We start from the raw sequence: 17922 nt of genomic DNA, 5'->3' as shown, positions 1-17922 counted from the left end.
AACAAATGCCCGAAAAAAAAAAAAAAACATATAAAACAAAAACAAACAAAGAAAAAAATCGCAGCAGACTTGAGCGGTGCAACAAGCCAGTGGATGTACGCAAAATAAAGGGGACCAAAAAAAGAAAAAAAGAAGCAAGCACCGCACCACGGAAGAATAACGGAAAAAACAAGGCAAAAACGAAGAATACACAAAACATATAAACACCAAAGAAAAACGCGGAGAACACATAAAAGGATTTATACTCAACACGCATGGAAAATCAGCTCCCCGTGCCACCCCAGAAGAAAAAGAAAAAAAAAAAAGGAGGCAGTAGAACAAAATGACTCCCATGACAAATCACGGTAATGGACCCGCTTCCTCTTTATTGCGTATTTTATACTTCATTCCTCCACCGGATTTCGTGCAGGGGAACGCGGCCGTCGTGCATTCAATGGAAACACCCGCCGATTTTTTTCCCTCTCAACCTCGTTGAGCCATTGCTGAATGGCATCGCTCTTTTTCCGAATCCCCGTAACGTCGATGCTTTCCAGCCTCAGTGGCAAGAGGCTGCGCCGGGAAAGACCCTTCGGGCACGTCGAGGCCTTCTCACTCCCGGTCACTGAATGCCTGTAACCTTCGGAAACCACAGAACCCCGCAAGGGACGGTTGACATCTTCATCCATGCTTCTGTCAATGACTGTTTTTCGGTGAATAGGGCTGCTGGAAACTTTAGAGCTCTCTTTTCGAGAACAATGGTCAATACTCGGTGAAGGGGCTACTTTTGCTGACTCAGAGTGGGGTGGAGGTCGCTTAAAAACAACAAAACCACTGGGTGAACTAACAGCTCTTTGTTCAACTTGCACCACAGTTTCATCCAAAGAATTGTTACGAGAGACCAAACGTCCCCTAGAACAATTGTTCCTGCTATTATTATCATTGTTATTACCCTTGTAGATATTCTCCTCTTCCCTACGCTCCGAATGGGCCGTACCATTAGAGAAGCCCACAACAGAGGCTTGACGATTTGAGGAGGTTGTAATGTAAGCAACTTGCGGTGAGTGTGAAATAACAATGACTTCATCCCATTCTTCCGGGTTTGCTGTAAAAAAAAGGCTGCGGACGGCGTTGTTTGTTGACATTTTCTCGGGCCTCACAAAGTTGTCACGAAGCTTATTACTTCTCTTGGCCGAAACAACTGAAAAGGGAGTGACGCCATCCTCGCAACTGCCAGAGGAATCCCTCCGGCAAACCCGCGAGTGAGTGCGTTTTGTTTCCACATCTTTTCCGGATTTATTCCCCTCCTTTGCCGCCGCCAAGCCCATTTGTAAGCAGGGCTTCCAATCCCCTGGATGTAATCTCGCGTGTAAGTCCAAGCCGCCAATTCTCCTCTCCATCAACCGCCGGGAAGAAAGGAGTAAAAGCCAAAAAATGAGAGGGCCCAGGCTCCGCGGGATACCCTCCTCCTTCTGCCTCTGTTCAAGCACGCACGCGCACAACAATACGACAAAAGTGTTAAAAGACTATATATATACACATATATATATACACGCACCTATGCGATCTGCGTCTCTCCCGACTGCTTGACTTGTCGGCAGCCGATTCGGCTTTTATTTCCCCTAACCCTCTCTGCTACCTTCCAACAACTGAAGACAAACATACACACCAACAAAACAAAACAAAAAACAAAGCCAAAGGAGAAGAAGAAAAAATAAGAAAAAATAAAGGCAAAGAAGCTGCCAGTAGTGATGGCAGCGGGTGAGGTCGCGGCTCGGTGTTTTTTTTGTCTTTTTCGTTTTCTCTCACCAGTCCGACTGGTCCTCGCTTCACCTTGACAATAAAAGGCACATAAAAAAAGATACACAAGGAAACAGAGAAACGCTCCCTCTCACTCTCAGGTCATCGCAGGCAAAAAAAAAAAAAACAACAAACAAGCCTGGATTTATTTCCCTTTTCTTCCATTTGTAAGATATGGCTTTTGACGTGACAGAATCAATTTTTCAAGAGAATGAAAGCCGGATAGGGCAAATAAAATAAACACCAAAAATATACACCGGCCGTGCCCGTTCAGTGTGTTAAACTCCGCATCTCAGAGAGTCCCACCCCACCCCAGTCACTCGGTTTCTTGTTTGTCTCTTTCCACTTCCAATTTATTCCTTTTTTTTTCTTTTCTTTTATTCTTCTAAACAAGCAAAACACTCAGGGTATAAATCGGGTCTTGGCACGGCCTACCACAGAGCCTCTGGTTCAAAACCGGTGCGTACACTTATGAAGGGGAGATGGAAGAGCGGGAACGTCGAGAAGCACACAAGCATACATATAAATCTCGGCCACTTCCTTCTTCCAAATAACTTAGGTAACTCCCCTGTCACTCCTCATCGCACCATCGTTTCTTTCAGAGTTTGGTATGCCGTGTGAATTTCTTTGAATTTTTGCTCGGCAGCTTCGTGTTCTCCCGGACCAGAGCCGATCCATCTGTCAGGGTGCCACCGCAACGCTGCCTCGCGATACGCCCTCGTCAGTGACCTCGCGTCTAATCCGGCGGTGTTCTCCAACCCCAGCACCTTCGTACAGTGCGCCTTTGAGTTCTCTGACGCAAAGATATTTGGAGCGTCTCCGCTGTGGCCGTATGTCTTTTGCCGTGGCCCACCAGAAGCACTGTTTGCATCATTGGAACAGAACCTCGGGGTTTCATTGGGATTCCTCCCCCTGTCTGTGTCCTCGTTACCGTCACTGGAACGAGAATCTTTGCTCCGCTCTTCCCTTTCCTTTAGTTTCATTGCCTCAGCAAGTTGCTGTCGATTTTCATCGGTTGGGGCAAGCTCTACGGCTCTTCTAAGGTCGTTAATCGCAAATTGAAGATAGTCAATACCCACCCTGGCCTTATCACGCATAAAATGGAGATAAATACGTGCTCGACGTGCATACACCTTGGCATTGTTACCATTAATCTGAATGGAACGGTGAACATCACTCAAAGCATCGTTCCATCGACCACATTGCATGGAAGCGGCGGCACGATTACAGTACGTAACGGCAATAAGTGATTTATTAAGTGGATCAAGTGTGAGGCATCGCGTGTACGCCGTATATGCTTCCATCCAATCACCACTTTCGTACGCTGTATTACCCCGGTCGCGATGATGCTCAAAAGAGACCACGGTACGCTCGAGATGAGTATAACGGCTGTCTTGAGAACAGCCTTCAATTTCTTTCTGGCGACAAGCGGCCTGAACAAGTTCCAAAATTTCCCCTGTTGAGTTCGGATCGTGCACACAATAAAACAGGCACTTTGCATGGAGAAATAGAAGCTCCGCGTATTTTGGATAGGCTTTTCGAAGCCTCTTAATATCCTCCAACGTACGCCAAGAGTCCAAATTTAGAAGGGCCTCTAACTTGCGGCACTGCCACGGCAGGCCAACTACTCCTGTGGAGCCAAATGCACGAAGCAACTGATCAGCACACTCTACGCTGTCAATCCAACGGCACTCCTTCATGTAAACGTAGTACATCTCATAAGCACGCAGAGCCTTCATCTCCTCCGCAATTGCACGCTCTTCCACTAGATTTACACACATTTCACGGGCAACACGGTAGTGGCGTCTTGCAGCTTGAACATTATTTGTGTAAAGGAGGGCCTTCGCCGCTCGCCAATGCGCCTTGAGGTTGGAAGGAGAGCGACTCAACACAGACTCGCAGTCCATAAGAGTAAGAACGTATTGATTGAGAAGAAAATACGCTGCCGCTCGATTACAAAGAATAATATCGTTTTCAGGATCCCGCTCAATCGCCTCACTGTACGCCTTGACTGCGGCCTCGTACTGCTTATTCCGCATACACCTGTTTCCTCGTTCACGGCAGACTTGTATGAACTCGGAGTCAGGATTAAAAGAGCGGGAACGTCGAGTGGTATAACCGGATCGTTTTCTGCCCTGTTTCTTCCATTCCTCGCTGCCTTGATGTAAATGACCGATACTGCTGCTTTGCTGCTTCCCTGACCCCTGAACAGCGGAGGCACACGGGGTGTGTGGTGCGGAAGATGATGACGCTGCCACCGCCGCCCTCGCCGCGTCAACTGCCACTGCGGCAGCTTCAGTTGACTCACGTAGACCTGGAACAATTTCCTGTAGCCTGCTTTTTCTTACATCCCGTCGCACTGTTAGTGCAGGACGATACGTCATGCGAATTTTATTCATTGAATCAGGTGAAACGCGGCATTTCGATTGCGTCTGTTGCCTTGAGGGACGTAACATACGCCGCACCACAACGGAAACACCAACCCCTGCTGCATCCACCACTTCAACCTCCTTGTCAGTCAAATTAAACTCCTTCATTTCCTTCGGCTCGAGATCTCCACAATGACTGGTGATACTGTCGTGATCGCCGCCACACATGCAATCTCTTCGGGAGGCTTTGGCCGTGGCAGGGCGTTTGGTCTTTGGACGTTCGGGTACCATGGCGACACCGTAAACATAGAAGCGTTCTGTATTTTTTTGCGGACGTCTCGGTGTCGAAGAACTAGCAGGGCGTTTCTTGTTCGTCGTGCCAGCCCTTGGGGAGCTCGATTTCCTATCCATCCATCCTTCCATGGAAACACTTGTAAATTGAGGGTCTGTTTCCAATGCGGATGCTGAACGACGATGAAATAACTCACCATTTCGGCTAGGAGCAAAAAATGCACTCGCTGCTCGGCATTCATTTGAAGGCACATTGCCCTTCACCTCGTTGTGGTCATTTGATGTTGAAGAAACGGCACGATAAACAGAAGCCAAGTTTGAGCTTTCCGAGGTGCAGTCCGAAGAGAGCGTGTTTACTTCGCTGCTTGTCCGCCCCTCTTCAGTCAAACATGCCTGAAGGCAATTGGTGGCACTGGATCTTAACTCCACTGCCTCCCGCAACTCTTCTTCAAGTCCCCCAAGACGGGTTTCCTCACCGGCACCACGGCACTTCGCTATTTGCTCCAAAATCAAGGCGCTCAGCTGTTCCAACACGCGTAGTTGACGACGCAGCAACGGTTCCTGGGATCCGCTGCGGTCCTCAGTGGGGACAAAAGGTTGTTTTTCTTCTTTCTGGGCCGCGGCGTACTCGGCTGCCAAATTTATATCCCTCTTCAGCCCAACTTCCCGGCATTGCTGCAAATCACTTGAGGCCGTGTCGGTGCCAAGCATCACTGCTGTCACGCCCCACCCCTGCAGTCGCTCCTGCATTGCCCCGAGCCGCTCCTCAAGGGACTCGATCACAACCCAGCGCAGCGCCCCGCCAAGGTGACGCACACTCATCGCTGCTTGAATCCCCGTGGACGATGTCGTCGGGGATGTAACAAGGCGACACAACAGAGAGAGAAAAAAAGAAAGAGAGAAAGCGAGAGAGATTAATAAGCCTATGAGGAATTGTGATGCCAGCAACGGCAAGCCAAGGCACGTGCAACACCAAAATGCACCACACTGTCCTTCCTTTCCCTCTTAATAGGGGGCAGATTTTCCCTCTCGAATGATACGATCCACACCGACCCTCACCCTAGAAAACATACACACACATGCAAACGCCGAAGCCTCCTTCTACTCCCTCCCTCAGCCCTTACTAAAACTTGCCCGCGGAGGCTGAGGGAGGAAAGCCCCGGCTGAAGAAGTGGGGAGTGGAATGGGAGGCGTAAGCGCGAAGCTCGGCGCGCGGGAAAACAGCTGGAGGCATCAAAAGAAAAAAAACCCGCGGAGACCGCCTCACTCGTAAAAAGAAAAAAAAAAGCATCACACACATAAAAAAACAAACAAACAAAAAGAAAAATTGGCGCCCTGCGGTCGTCTGCGTTGAAACAACAAACCATTAAAAAGCAGCAGACAAACTCAATACAGAAGCGAGGGGGGCAGGCGGCCTTGGGGTGGAAAAAAAAAAGGGGGACTAACGGTTTACTTCTTCGCTCTCTTTCTTTCTTTCTTTTTTTTACTTTTCTATTTTTTTTTTTTTCATTTTAACTATCAGACGGCGGGCGTCGGCTATTCGGCGGTTGATTGCCTTTACGCCGTCGCATATCACGAGTGGGCAAACCACTGGAACTGTTCTCTTCCCCGCCGTTCCTAAAGGCCGTGACGATGTCCCTCACCGGCGAAACAAAAGACGCCCCTCCGTCCGAATTCAAGGATGGTGCAAAAACCAATTCCGCGGGAGGAGTATCAAGTGCCTGTACTACGTCTTTCCCCTCCCTGCGTCGTTTAACGCACTCCTCAAGCGAGGATCTATTATTCTCAATACATTGAATCATGTTGTCAAGAATGGCAACTTCGCCCTGCGGTCGGGCAATAGATAAACCGTGTAACACAACTTCATAGATGGCGTCAATTCCATGTTTTCGTACGTAACAACCATCCGCCGTGTTGCAGATGGAAGGTTGATTCCTTAATAGCTGTGCCTCGTTTTGTTGTTTTTCAGCATCTTTGTTGAAATTGGCATCTCCACCCCGAAAAACATGTAAAGACTTTAAATAACGTTTCTTGCAGTACTCTGAATGAAGAAAACTAAGCGTATTCATTGTGCCACCGTAGTTAAATAACATCAGCGAGGCGGAACGCCACGGTTCCTCCCTACAATCGGTGTGCCATGAAATTAACACCGCTAAGCGGTATGCTTTGGCTGCCGTCATATCATTCGTAGCGACCAGTGTCTTCAAGAATGATGCATACGTTTCCGCCGGATCACGCCCGGCCACCTTAAATGTCGGCAAAAGAGCAGCACGGTGTATGCCTACACCGCTATCACGACCCACAACGTGAGACACAAACAAATCTGCACTTTGATTATAAGGCATCTCTCGAGCGGTTAAAACTTTTTTGCCTTTCCCATTTGGCGGCGACGATGATCTTGTGGATGTGATGCTTTCATTCTCTGCAAAGACTACCTCATGAATAAAAAGGGCAGTTGCCCCGTTTTGCATTGAATCTTTGCCCTTCAAGAATGCATATGTCGGAATACCAGCGTGAAAGGTACCCAATGCCTTCTGTATCCAGTGCTCCCATGGGACATTCTGCCATAATTCCCCATATTCTACCTTATTAGCTCCCTTCAAAGGTCGACTGCGTGTCTTGTCCCCCACGGAGACACATCCAATATCGCTGGTATTTACATAAGTCACCATATTTGTTCTTGAACAGGTGGTTTCTTCAACTACACTCATGGTAGGCCGAACAACGATTGGAGCGGCAACGCGTGTAATAACGGGGGAATTCGCAACGGGGTTAGACCAAGGAACCTCTGCCGAAGAAATTAGGTCCCACGGACGATTGGCCTTAAAAACTGCCCATTGAAGTAGACAAGAGGCCCCATCTGCCGGATTCCAAAGTGCAGGAAAAGGAATGGGAATGTGGTCCGGAGCCCAAGTGTCAATGATGCAGATTTGACCCACCTCGGACGGTGGTACGTGTGGTTTTAACGCAGGTCTGGGGAGAAACCCCTCAATAGGACTTAGTAGACGCTGATAAAGTTTTCCAAGAAGACCAGCCCAACGAGATCGAATAACCCTCCGCATTTTCATGGCATCTTTTGGAGCATACGTTTGGGACATAACTTCATAGAGGCGTTCAAGTTCTTTCAGTTCCCGGTCAGCGTGTTCGTCCACAACAATAGGTGCAATCTTCACATCACCGTCTCTTACAACATATGCATAGACTTGATTGCAGGAGGTTTGACTGTACATAACGATGCTCACAGACTGCTGGAGACTGTATTCTCGTAGCTGATGCGCAAGAATACTTGGGCCATTGGCTGTGATCCACCGTATTGTGAGGTCCAACGCAGGAAACTGTTGGAATTCACTAATTGGGGATGATTTTCTATTGGAAGAATTGCTCTCCTTCTGATGGTGTGTGGAGTTTCGGACCATAAGTAATTCCTTCCCGGCATTAAAGAGCAGTCTCCCCAATGCTGTATCGAGTGCGTTAAAAACATGTTCTTTTTCAATAAACCATTGCTCACTCTCGCTCCATGCGCGGTGCCCAATCAGTAACAGCTTCTTCAGCGAGGCAGGGCTGGGGGGATTCAAAATGTAGCTTTCCATAGCGCGCATAAGGGTGCTGTGTACATCACGCACTCGGGATTTCAGTTCAGACTCCAGACGTTTTTTATCTGTCAAATTTCCCACCGTTCTACCATATCGTTCTCTTGCGAGTTCCCACGCACGATACACCGTTTGTAGTTCCTGAATGGTTATATCAAGCAGAGAATCTTCTTCAGAGCATAAATCCTTGGTTGAAGACTCCATCACTGCGGTGCTTTGGATGCTTTCCAATGACGCGGTTCGCGAGGAATCAGGATTGCTGTTAACCTCACCGGAATCCGCATCCTGCGGTAAGCCAATCTCATTCAGCAAAATTCCATTGTCGGCAAGATCCTCTGGAATTAGTTCCATTTGTTTGTAACTTGGTGTCACTGCACGAACAAGCTCACTCTTGTCCGTTTTCTTTGTGTTCTCCGCACTGTACACTTTCTTTGCGTGACGTATCAGCCATATGGGGGATGTGTCGTCCCGCCACTGTGGAGGGGTGTTGATAACATTCAGAAAAAACTCGGCGTGTGTCTCAATCCACCTCATCAGACCTGGTTCTTCCTCCTGTATCGTGTTGAGTATCTCCTTCAGCCGGCCGGGGTCACGATCGACGTATTCCACGATGCACACCATCACGGGGTGGTCTTGGAAGGACTCGGGAAGATGGCCGTACTGGCCCTTCGCAACCAGAAAGAGATGGTGCAGGCCACGTCGACCAAGCATGAACACCAGCGGCTTAAGGAATCGGTACAATCCTCTGTCGCTTGAGCCGCATCGGATGTACATGCCGTCATCCGCAGCGGAGGCCACGGGGGTGAGGAGGGGTTTTTTCTTTTCTGCGGCCCCATCCGCGGCGGGGGAGCCTTTCGACGTGTCCACGCCCTTCGCCCTCGAGGGGTGAGTCTTTTGTCTCAGTGCCGGCTTCCCCACCACCAACACGCTGCCGCCCTTTGGAACGGTGACTTGGGCACGCAGGCGTTGGTTGGGCTCGGAGTCCTCCGGCTTCCACATGTATACGAGTCGCCTCCCGACAAATAGTTTGATTGTGCTGCGCTCAAGGTGCAGCTGATCGACAGCAGCGTCCACCAGGCGCTGCGCAGTGAACGGGGGGTCGACAGTACATTTTCTGCCGGATACTGTTTTCAGTTCAACTGCCAGTGGTGTTCCTGGCTGCGACATTTCTCCTGAGGGGCAAGACGGAGAGCACGCACCACAGCTGCACAACACGCCCCTTCCCCGTGCAAGAAAACACCTGTTATATGTGTAGTGTATGACACTTATTTGCGAATTACTTAAAGAGAGAGAGTGAGTGAGAGTGATGCGCTCCCTCCCCTTTCTTCTTTTCGTGTCGCCCTGCCACCGTTTGCTGCACGCTGACGAGACAAGGAAGAATGCGTCCGGCAAACTCACACACACACACACACACACGAGCAAACAACTAGAAACAACTTCCTAAACAACAACAAAAAAGAAGTAAGGGCAGAAAAAAGAGACTTCAAGTGTGCCGCAAAGAATTTCCTCGCACCGCCACTCACGGTGGTGCGTGTCTCTGCAGGTGAAGAGCGAGTGCAAAAGGGCGAGGCGGGCCTCATAGCAGAAGAAATCGGAGAGTAATAAACAATATGGGCGGCAGGGGAAGAAGAGCCAGAAACAAACAAACAAAAAAACAAAGAAAAACAAAAAGGAAAGAAAAGCCAAACGATGGGGCAGGCTGCATTACAAGGTAGCAACCGCACGCGGGGCTTGAAGGAGCACAGAGATGCGCCCCTCCCGTCGCACAAACAGACAAAAAAAAACGCACAGTACATATGTGTGCATCAAATGAAATGATGCCGCATTACAAAATATTTAAATACCTCCCACCCACTGGGCGGTGTTTGTATGCATAACATGCATGCGTTTTTTTTTTTTTTCTCTTCTTTTCTTTTGGAAATGGGGAGGGAGGAAGGGGAAGAAAAAAAAAAAAATGCATCACTCTGCTGGTTACTTATGCCAAGCCAAATAAAAAGCAACACCAAGGCGATGGGGGAAAAACAAACAAAAAAAAAAAGGCAAAAAGGCAAAACTGCATGAAGTCCGGCAAGCGCACATATGACACACGAGGCGCGAAAGAAGTCAAGTATTAACATAAGCAGCAGACAATAACAATAATAACAATAACAATATATTGAAAACAACAACAACAACAACAAAGAGCCCCCCTGCCCCCCGCCCCTTTTCCTCAATAAATTAAAAATAACAACAAAACACAACACAACGCGGGAATTAAAAGAGAGAAAAAAAGAAGAATAAAACAAAAATTCATGCGAATGGCGCTCGTACGCAGCACGTAAAGGCTGAGAGAAGCCCGCAGGCCACACCCCCTCCACTAAAAAGGAAAAAGAAAAAAAAAAATTAGGGACAAAAACGGCACGAGAAAAACAAAACAAAACAAAACAACCAAAAGCGCATCCCCCCACTCTCCGAGGCTAACGCCGTAATTTCAAGGCAAACGCCTCTCTCTCTCTCTCTCTCTCTTCCCCTTCCCCTTCTCCCACGCCCCTCCAATTCTTTTGCATGGAAAAACACACGGATGATAAAATGAAACTTTAATTTATGTCCCCGGCCCTTCTCCGGCTGTGATGGCGGGTCACAACAAATCGCCCTTCGCCCTTCTTCCCTCCTCCCCACCCAAACGGGGGACTTGACGGATCCAAGAAAGGCCCATCGATACATAAATACATATTGATTGATTGATTGATTGATATAATGATATACTGACATATATAAATATATAAATGTGGCATATAAATCTGTATACATGCATGCGTATACATACATACATATTTCTGTACATCCGCTTTCTTTCCTCTTTAAAAAAAATATATATATATTTGCTTTTTGTTCCTTCGTGCCGCCATAAAACACTTCACGTTGTCCCTAACTTCTTCCCCCTCCCCTTTCCTCTTCTTCCTCCTCTTCTTCCTTTTTCCCTCCTCCTCTTATTACTCTCACAACACACACAAAGGCCGAGGTCCACGCTCATCCACAACGACCCCCTTCCACAAGAGAAAACACATGCACGGGGTAAACAAAAACAAAAAGACACACACGCAGAAATACGGGGGGAAAAAAGAAAGAAAGAAAAAAAAAAAAATCCGCATTACTCGCAGCCAACACATCGATCAAAATAAAGAACCGTCAAAGAATTGGGCCGTTCAGGTGTGTGCTTGCACGTAAAGCGAAGCTGCATGCAACCCGGAACATCGTCTATGCATGTTCGCGTTACGCCCACATTTAATTAAATACTACAGGCCCCCCTCCCCTCCCCTCCAAAAATAAAATCAAATAAAAAGTAAAAAAAAAAAAAAAAAAAAGCCGCGACTGAGTCGCAGGCACCGACATCATAAAAAAAAAAATGATAAAATTACACGCACAAACGCAAAAAGCCAACAACAACGACAACAAAAGGCGAATTGTACGAGATAAGAAGGGAAAAATTAAGAGGAGAGAGAGAGAGAGAGAGAGGGTGAAGGGGGGCGGGAGAAAAATAAGGCTTCCAAAAACATGACGAAAACCATCACATGCAGTACGAACGACGGTGCAAAACGGCACCGAAAAATCAAATAAACTTTTCCTCAAAGAAGAAAAAAAACAAACAAACAAAAAACTCCTGCATCCACAACGTTTGCATGCGCACATCTAGTTGTTACATACATAGGCACTATTTTGGTACAAGGGTAAGGGCACCTTCTATGCTCTGTGTTTTCCCGTTTAAAACCCATTTAACTTCTCGTTTTCGCTTTTGCTCTCTTCCCTCGGAATATTCCGTTTGACGATATCGTCATTTTTTTTTTTTTCCTTTTGATTCCATACATACGCACCCACACACACCGGGTAGATGTCACGTCATTAGCATCTCTTACAAGAAAATGGGTGCCTCAGTGAATTTCTATTTTTTATTTATTTTTCATTTCTTCTCTTCTATCACTTTTATTCGCTCTCTTTTCCCCCCTTTTTTTTTTTCCACCGTGTCTCTCTCGTTTGCCGCCGTCCTTCCCCATCTTTCCTGCGTCGGCGTGCCCGTCAGCCTGGCGGCCGGCCCTTCCATCTACTCGCGGCGACCGTGTGCGTCCATACAAGCACGGGGCAACAAGCAGGCGGGTGCGCACAAAGAAAGAGGAGGGGGAAGACGCACACAACAAACAAAGAAAGAAAAAAGACAAACGCGTGCTTGTGTGGGTGTCGGAGTTAAAATCCATTTGGCTTTTTTTTTTTTTCCCCTTCCCGATCCTCATTTTTGTCAATCTTCTTTCCCCCATTCAACAGCAGCAGACCGCCCCTCTCTTTTCCACCGCAGCCGCCACCCGCAAAAGACCTGAGGCACATGCGAGGTGGCAACGACTAGGGAGGGAAGGCGGGGCGGAAAAAGAGAGAGGCGGATGTGTTGAGCGGAAAGAGACAAGAGAAAGCACATTGCCCAGGAAAAAGATATAATAACGAGCGAACAGTTAAATGTGCGACAGAGGCAACAGCAACAAAATGTACATGACGGAAATCAAAGTAAGTTGAACAAGTCCGGTGCGCCCCACGTCAGTGACGGCAATAAAAAAAAAAAAAAAAAAAAAAAAAAAAAGAAAGAAACACCAAAAAAGAGAGAGAGAGAGAAAAAAAAAGGGGTCGTTGATACTAAGAAGCGTGCACTGATCGCATACGTCATTAACTGATGGGAGCACAGGGGAGGGATGACAAGAGTAGTGCAGTTTGACTCCCGTTATTACTAATCACCACCACTGGTCGTTATCACACACAAAGACAAAAAGGAAAAACAAAAACAAAAACAACCAAATCAACAGATAAAGCAAGCAGCACACAAATAAACACACGCACACACACACAAAAAAAAAAAAAAAAAAAAGACAGAGCGATGCAATGGGGACGGAGGAGCACCATTCACTTCGACTTGTTTCTCTTCTGTGGCGGAAAAGGTAGGGACACGTGTCTATTCACACGTCACCCCGTCCGTCCCCCTTTGCTTTTACTCATGCAATCGACAATGCTGCTGATATTCCTCGGCGGAAAGAACAACAACAACAAAACAAAAACAAAAACAACAAAGGAACATCGTCCTCCGCACATACACACGCAAACACACACACACACACACACCAATCCCTTTCTTTTTCCCCTATTCCCCGCCAATTGTAGAAAGCAAGCGTATCAAAAATTGTGCACGCAGGCTGAATCTCCCTACCCCATCCAGCAGACCCCTCCCTTCCCTTCCCCTGTGCAGCCCAATCAGGCAAAGCTCGCACCCATACACGCATCTGCGGCCCGGGAGAGGGCAGGGGAACAGGCAGGGTGACGATGGGAGACGTGCAATGCAGCCGCGCACGGGAAACAATAATAATAACCCAAGAAGAAACACCAGAATAAAAAAAAAATCAGCACCACCAATAAGTAATCAAAAGCAGTCCATAAAATAAGGCAAAAACCAATATACGTAAATAAAAACAAAAACAACGACAACAACAAACATGGAGAAAAAGTAAAACGTGTAAAAAAGAAAAAGAAAAAAAAAATGGCCGCTCCCAACTTGCTTTATCGGATCTTATCCAAATCCCTCCTTCCTTCATTCCTCTTCCCTTTCATTCCTTCTCTGCAGACGATTTCTTCTTATCTCTTCCACCCGCTTTTCGCGCTGAATAAATCGTAGACGGGCATTTCCCCCCTCCCCACCCCTCTCTTTCATTATTATTATGAGCCCCCTCCTCGTTTGGTTCATTCGTCCCCGCTGCCTCTACCAACCGCCCCACGTCACCGAGCCACCACAGCGGACAGTAGTCAAAGCACTCCACATCCCCCCAAAAACAACAACAGAAAACTTCAACTAACGCGAGTTGGTGGGGGAACACCACGAGGCAGTGAGACACCCCCACGAAGGAGATGAAGAGGCAGGCAGGAGGAGGAGGAGGAGGAAAAAAATGCTCCGACGAAAAAAAAAAAAAAAAAAAAAAAAAGAAAAGAAAAAAGGTTTGAGTCCGCAATTCAAGCACACATTTTTTTTTTTTTTGTTTCCTTTTGAAATATTTCGTTACGCCACTCCAAGTTATTTAGCCGCATTTCTTCCTCTTTTCCTTTTTTTTTCCCCTCCCTCTTTTCTCTGCAGCGTCGCCTGCTCGCATCCCCTCCCCCTTTTTCCTGGAGTTCATTCTTCTTCTTCTTCCGTCCTCTCCCCCTATCTCCGCATCGATTTAAATTTTCCTGCAGCGTTTTCGCTTCCTTTTTTTTGTGATGCGTCCCAAATGCACAAAAACACGCACACCAACCCCACCTCTATTTTTAATTCTCGCGCAAATCCTTTTTTCTTAACTTTTTCGTTTTTCTTTATTTCTTTTTTAAAATATTCCTTTTTTTTTTTTTAGTCGCAACAGATTTTCCTTCTCTTCTTTTATCCCCATTCATCCCTCGTGAGCGCGTTGTTTATAACGGGCGGTACCTTCCATTGGCCCAAAAGGGAAATATTGAATCAGGAAGGCCGTCTCGCTACATGTCGTATTGGATACTCTCTCCCTCACACACACCCAGGGCCATACACGCTCCACTTTTACTTTATACCTGCGTTGTCATACAGTACCGTGCATACATAGAGCGAAAAGCTCTTATTCTTTTGACACAAATCCATTTCCAACCAATGTTAAGAAGAGAGAGAGGAAGGGTTACTCTTCTCCGTGGTACATGGCGTACGGGTTGTTGCGCCGCGTGGGGCTGATCATCCGCATCTTGCCACTCATGTCCATTGTTGCCTGATTAGGGAAAATCATTCGCGATGGCAGAATACTTGGAGTTGCTTCACCAGATGCTTGATGCTCCTCCCGTGCCATGAATACAGGGTTGTTACTCTCCGTGCCACTGTTGCTTAACATTGGCTCCCCTACAGTTCCCTGGTTGACTTTTGGCGACGCAGCGTCAGTTGCCCCAGTAAAACGTTGTGCAACCATAAGTGCCACCTGGCTACCACTCATCCAAGGACCGTTGTGGCGAACACGAGGGTTCACAGTAATATCGGAGCTGGGAGAATCGCCACGAGATGTGCTATTGGGGCTTACTTCCCCCACAATCGAGTTAACAGGCGATCCGGCGGTATCTGTGACAACATGAAGAAAACGACAGCTTTCACCCCTTCGACAGAGATGATTGGTTCGAAAATGGGCACAGTGTTGCATCTTCTTCTTGGGAATTGTTCCCTCAGCCTCAAACGCCGTCAAGTACTGACGTGAACCCAACGTCAAAAGCACTTGATCACCAGGATAATCAACAAAGGAATCTTTACTGTTCTGTTCAAAAGCACGCACTGTAATATTTGCCGGAAGGCGAGGATAGTTCGCTAGCAGCTCCGGCTCTGCAATATGTGTGGTGTTGCTCTCCATGTTCCAAACATCATTACGAATGGCGTGAATATCATCGCAGGCTTCTCCCAGACTGCATTCTCCACGGGTTAGCATACTCTCACAAAGCTTAAATTTGGCTTTAAAGTTATCTCCATGTTCGTTATACATCTTCACATATTCACGGCTGCCACGAGTATTTAAGACAAATTCGCTCTGTATTGGGTAATACTGCGTCATTCTTGGACCGTAGCAGTGAACAATAAATCCCGGTTCAAACAGACCCGTGCTCCTATTAATGTCGGGTGTAATGTAGGTCCATGTGTGTTCTTTCGGAACATGTACCTTGGTACATGACTCGCCATATGGGCAGCTTTGAGCATACATAAAATCCTCGCAGACAGCTGCACCACTTTGTGCCTTTGCGAGGGTCGGAAGAACACGGTTTAGGCGTGTACAAACCACAGTGTTGCTGCGGGGGCACACCAACCGTATCGTGTGATGGCGATCAAAATGTAAAGGGGCGCCCATGTTACCACCCCGACCTCCACTCACGGGACTTAAGTTGCTGTTTCGGCGACCCGGAATATGCTGGTATTGGTGATAATTCTGGTGCTGCTGTTGGAACCCTCCCTGTCCCCCGCGGTACATGGGCTGCTGAATACTTCGCGGGCTAGTGCGCATCATTGTTACTGCTGAATTCTGAATAAATTCCGTCTGTGCGTAAGCAGTCGTGAGGATGGTTGCAACGGGCTATTTGGCTAGTTGGCTATTTACTCCGGGCAAGTTACGAGAAGTACGTCTTCCTGAGCACAAGTACAGCAACAGACGCACACACACACACACACACACACACACACACACACACACACACACACACACAAAGGCAAAAAAAAAACAAAAAACAAGGGCAAGCCAACAAGGTGGGAAAAAATAGTACACAACAAAGAGAGATGCGCAACAACACACAACAACAAAACACAGAGAAAAAAAAAAAGAAGAAGCGGACAAAAAAAAAAAAAAAAAAGAAACGACACATTTTTTGTTTTTTTGTTTTTGCTATTTGATAGCGTAGTGGTGCTTTAGATGACTTCTCCGACTTTATTTCGTCTTTTGGTTACGCTTCATTATTATTATTATTATTATTATTATTTTTATTATCATTTTTCCTTTGTTTGCTCGTTGTTTCTTTCTTTCCCCCCACTAAGCCCCAAGCTGTGGGGCCATTAGAAGGGGAATGGGCAGGCAAACATGCAAACAAACGAGAAGCAGCAACGGGCTGGACGTAGAGAGAGAGAGAGAGAGCAAAGGGCAAAGGGCAATGAATACACCCAGCACAAACAATCGTAAGGTGGAAAACCACCCAAACACACACACACACACATTTGCTTCGTGCAGTCGGAAATCGCAACAAAAAGGAGGCGGGAGGGAAGAAAAACAAAAAACAAAAAAAAAAAACCCAAAACAAACAATAAAGACGACAAAATGATGGCATTGACGGAAAAATACAATTTTTTGGGTTTGCATTAATACACGTATAATTCACTCACACACTCTCCATCTCTTTTTCTCTCTTTTTCGTTCCATTTCACTCAAACACACTCTCCCTGTGTGTGTGTGTGTCTTGCCGGGAGCCCTTTGATCACTGAAGATGTCACATGAATCAACACGCACACACACATGCAACAAACAAAAAAAGAAAGAAAAGAACATACATGCGGACACAGATAAGAAGAGCTCGAAGGAGTACATGTATGTGAGCGTAGCAGCAATACAAAAACAGAAACAGTAGAGAAGAAAGAAAAAAAAAAAAAGAGTATACAACAGTGACAGCCTCTGCGTCTAATGTTCCTAAAACTACATTTATATAAATATTTATACTCTTCTCCTTTTCTCTTCTGCACCTGCCACCCACCCACCCACCACGCCGATGTTATTCCTTCAATACAACCCTCAATTCTCATCATTTTACCTCTTCTCTAATCGCTCTTGTTCTGTCAACTTCGGTGCTCCTCTCGCTTGTGTTCCTTCGGTCGCCGTCTCTTTTCATTTGTTTTTGTAAACGCACCGGATGTCACGGAGCACATAGACCACACTTTTTTGTTTGTTGTTTCCCCATGCAGTTCACTCCCAGCGGAAAGCGAGTCAACAGAGACAAGTGCTGTCACAGCGACACCGCGCCCCAACGGAATGATAGACAGACAGACAGACAGACAGACACCCCATCCGCTTATGTGTCCCGCGTCATGCCATCCAATCTACATGCCAACATACATATTTATATATGTTTTAAAAAGACGTCAACATCGTGCGGTAAAACACACACACACACCCACCAAAAAAAGGAGAAAAGAGGGCCTTTGGCCCCAACAATCCTCTCTACACCACGTCGATGCTCCTCCGCCCTCTCCTCCGGCACCCCACACCATTTACTTTCGCGCCTGCCAGAAAAGCAATGAAATTCACCTCTCGACCACCCATTTCCGCATCGGGCTACCGTACGCACTGAAACGACTACTTTTCTGGGTGCATGTGTGCGTC

At 47.0% G+C, this 17922-nt stretch overlaps 4 protein-coding genes across 4 annotated transcripts, besides 34 other annotated features; all 4 read right to left on the bottom strand.

Moving 5' to 3' along the window:
- Nucleotides 1–58: part of a sequence feature (T-rich) that runs on past the window's edge.
- Nucleotides 1–17922: part of a sequence feature (heterozygous, non-Esmeraldo-like haplotype) that runs on past the window's edge.
- Tc00.1047053506009.40 (uncharacterized protein) lies at nucleotides 384–1376 on the bottom strand (the record flags this gene model as incomplete). Its single annotated transcript, XM_807946.1, has 1 exon — nucleotides 384–1376. One exon carries the CDS (start codon nucleotides 1374–1376, stop codon nucleotides 384–386), a length of 993 nt encoding a protein of 330 aa, XP_813039.1.
- Nucleotides 1634–1713: a sequence feature (T-rich).
- Nucleotides 2355–5258, bottom strand: Tc00.1047053506009.30 (TPR-repeat-containing chaperone protein DnaJ, putative; the record flags this gene model as incomplete). Its single annotated transcript, XM_807945.1, has 1 exon — nucleotides 2355–5258. The coding sequence occupies one exon, from the start codon at nucleotides 5256–5258 to the stop codon at nucleotides 2355–2357; it is 2904 nt and encodes a 967-aa protein (XP_813038.1).
- Nucleotides 5314–5350: a sequence feature (CT-rich).
- Nucleotides 5708–5763: a sequence feature (T-rich).
- Nucleotides 5902–5943: a sequence feature (A-rich).
- Nucleotides 5948–9193, bottom strand: Tc00.1047053506009.20 (hypothetical protein, conserved; the record flags this gene model as incomplete). The annotated part of the gene is made up of 1 exon (XM_807944.1): nucleotides 5948–9193. One exon carries the CDS (start codon nucleotides 9191–9193, stop codon nucleotides 5948–5950), a length of 3246 nt encoding a protein of 1081 aa, XP_813037.1.
- Nucleotides 9422–9442: a microsatellite.
- Nucleotides 9661–9707: a sequence feature (T-rich).
- Nucleotides 9914–9942: a microsatellite.
- Nucleotides 10153–10206: a microsatellite.
- Nucleotides 10432–10453: a microsatellite.
- Nucleotides 10510–10531: a microsatellite.
- Nucleotides 10724–10737: a microsatellite.
- Nucleotides 10738–10759: a microsatellite.
- Nucleotides 10760–10850: a microsatellite.
- Nucleotides 10866–10889: a sequence feature (AT_rich).
- Nucleotides 10940–10995: a sequence feature (GA-rich).
- Nucleotides 11123–11150: a microsatellite.
- Nucleotides 11328–11370: a microsatellite.
- Nucleotides 11501–11521: a microsatellite.
- Nucleotides 11943–12019: a sequence feature (A-rich).
- Nucleotides 12601–12669: a sequence feature (T-rich).
- Nucleotides 12803–12837: a microsatellite.
- Nucleotides 12892–12911: a microsatellite.
- Nucleotides 13077–13110: a microsatellite.
- Nucleotides 13128–13162: a microsatellite.
- Nucleotides 13392–13575: a sequence feature (T-rich).
- Nucleotides 13989–14025: a microsatellite.
- Nucleotides 14355–14416: a sequence feature (A-rich).
- Tc00.1047053506009.10 (hypothetical protein, conserved) lies at nucleotides 14713–16068 on the bottom strand (the record flags this gene model as incomplete). The annotated part of the gene is made up of 1 exon (XM_807943.1): nucleotides 14713–16068. The coding sequence occupies one exon, from the start codon at nucleotides 16066–16068 to the stop codon at nucleotides 14713–14715; it is 1356 nt and encodes a 451-aa protein (XP_813036.1).
- Nucleotides 16206–16264: a microsatellite.
- Nucleotides 16368–16412: a sequence feature (T-rich).
- Nucleotides 16508–16546: a microsatellite.
- Nucleotides 16812–16867: a sequence feature (T-rich).
- Nucleotides 17574–17601: a microsatellite.

This window comes from Trypanosoma cruzi, genomic scaffold (assembly GCF_000209065.1).
Source record: "Trypanosoma cruzi strain CL Brener 1047053516015 genomic scaffold, whole genome shotgun sequence".
Lineage (NCBI taxonomy): Eukaryota > Euglenozoa > Kinetoplastea > Trypanosomatida > Trypanosomatidae > Trypanosoma > Trypanosoma cruzi.
The sequence above is the reverse complement of the archived record's forward strand: the minus strand, read 5'-3'. Positions and strand labels throughout refer to the sequence as shown.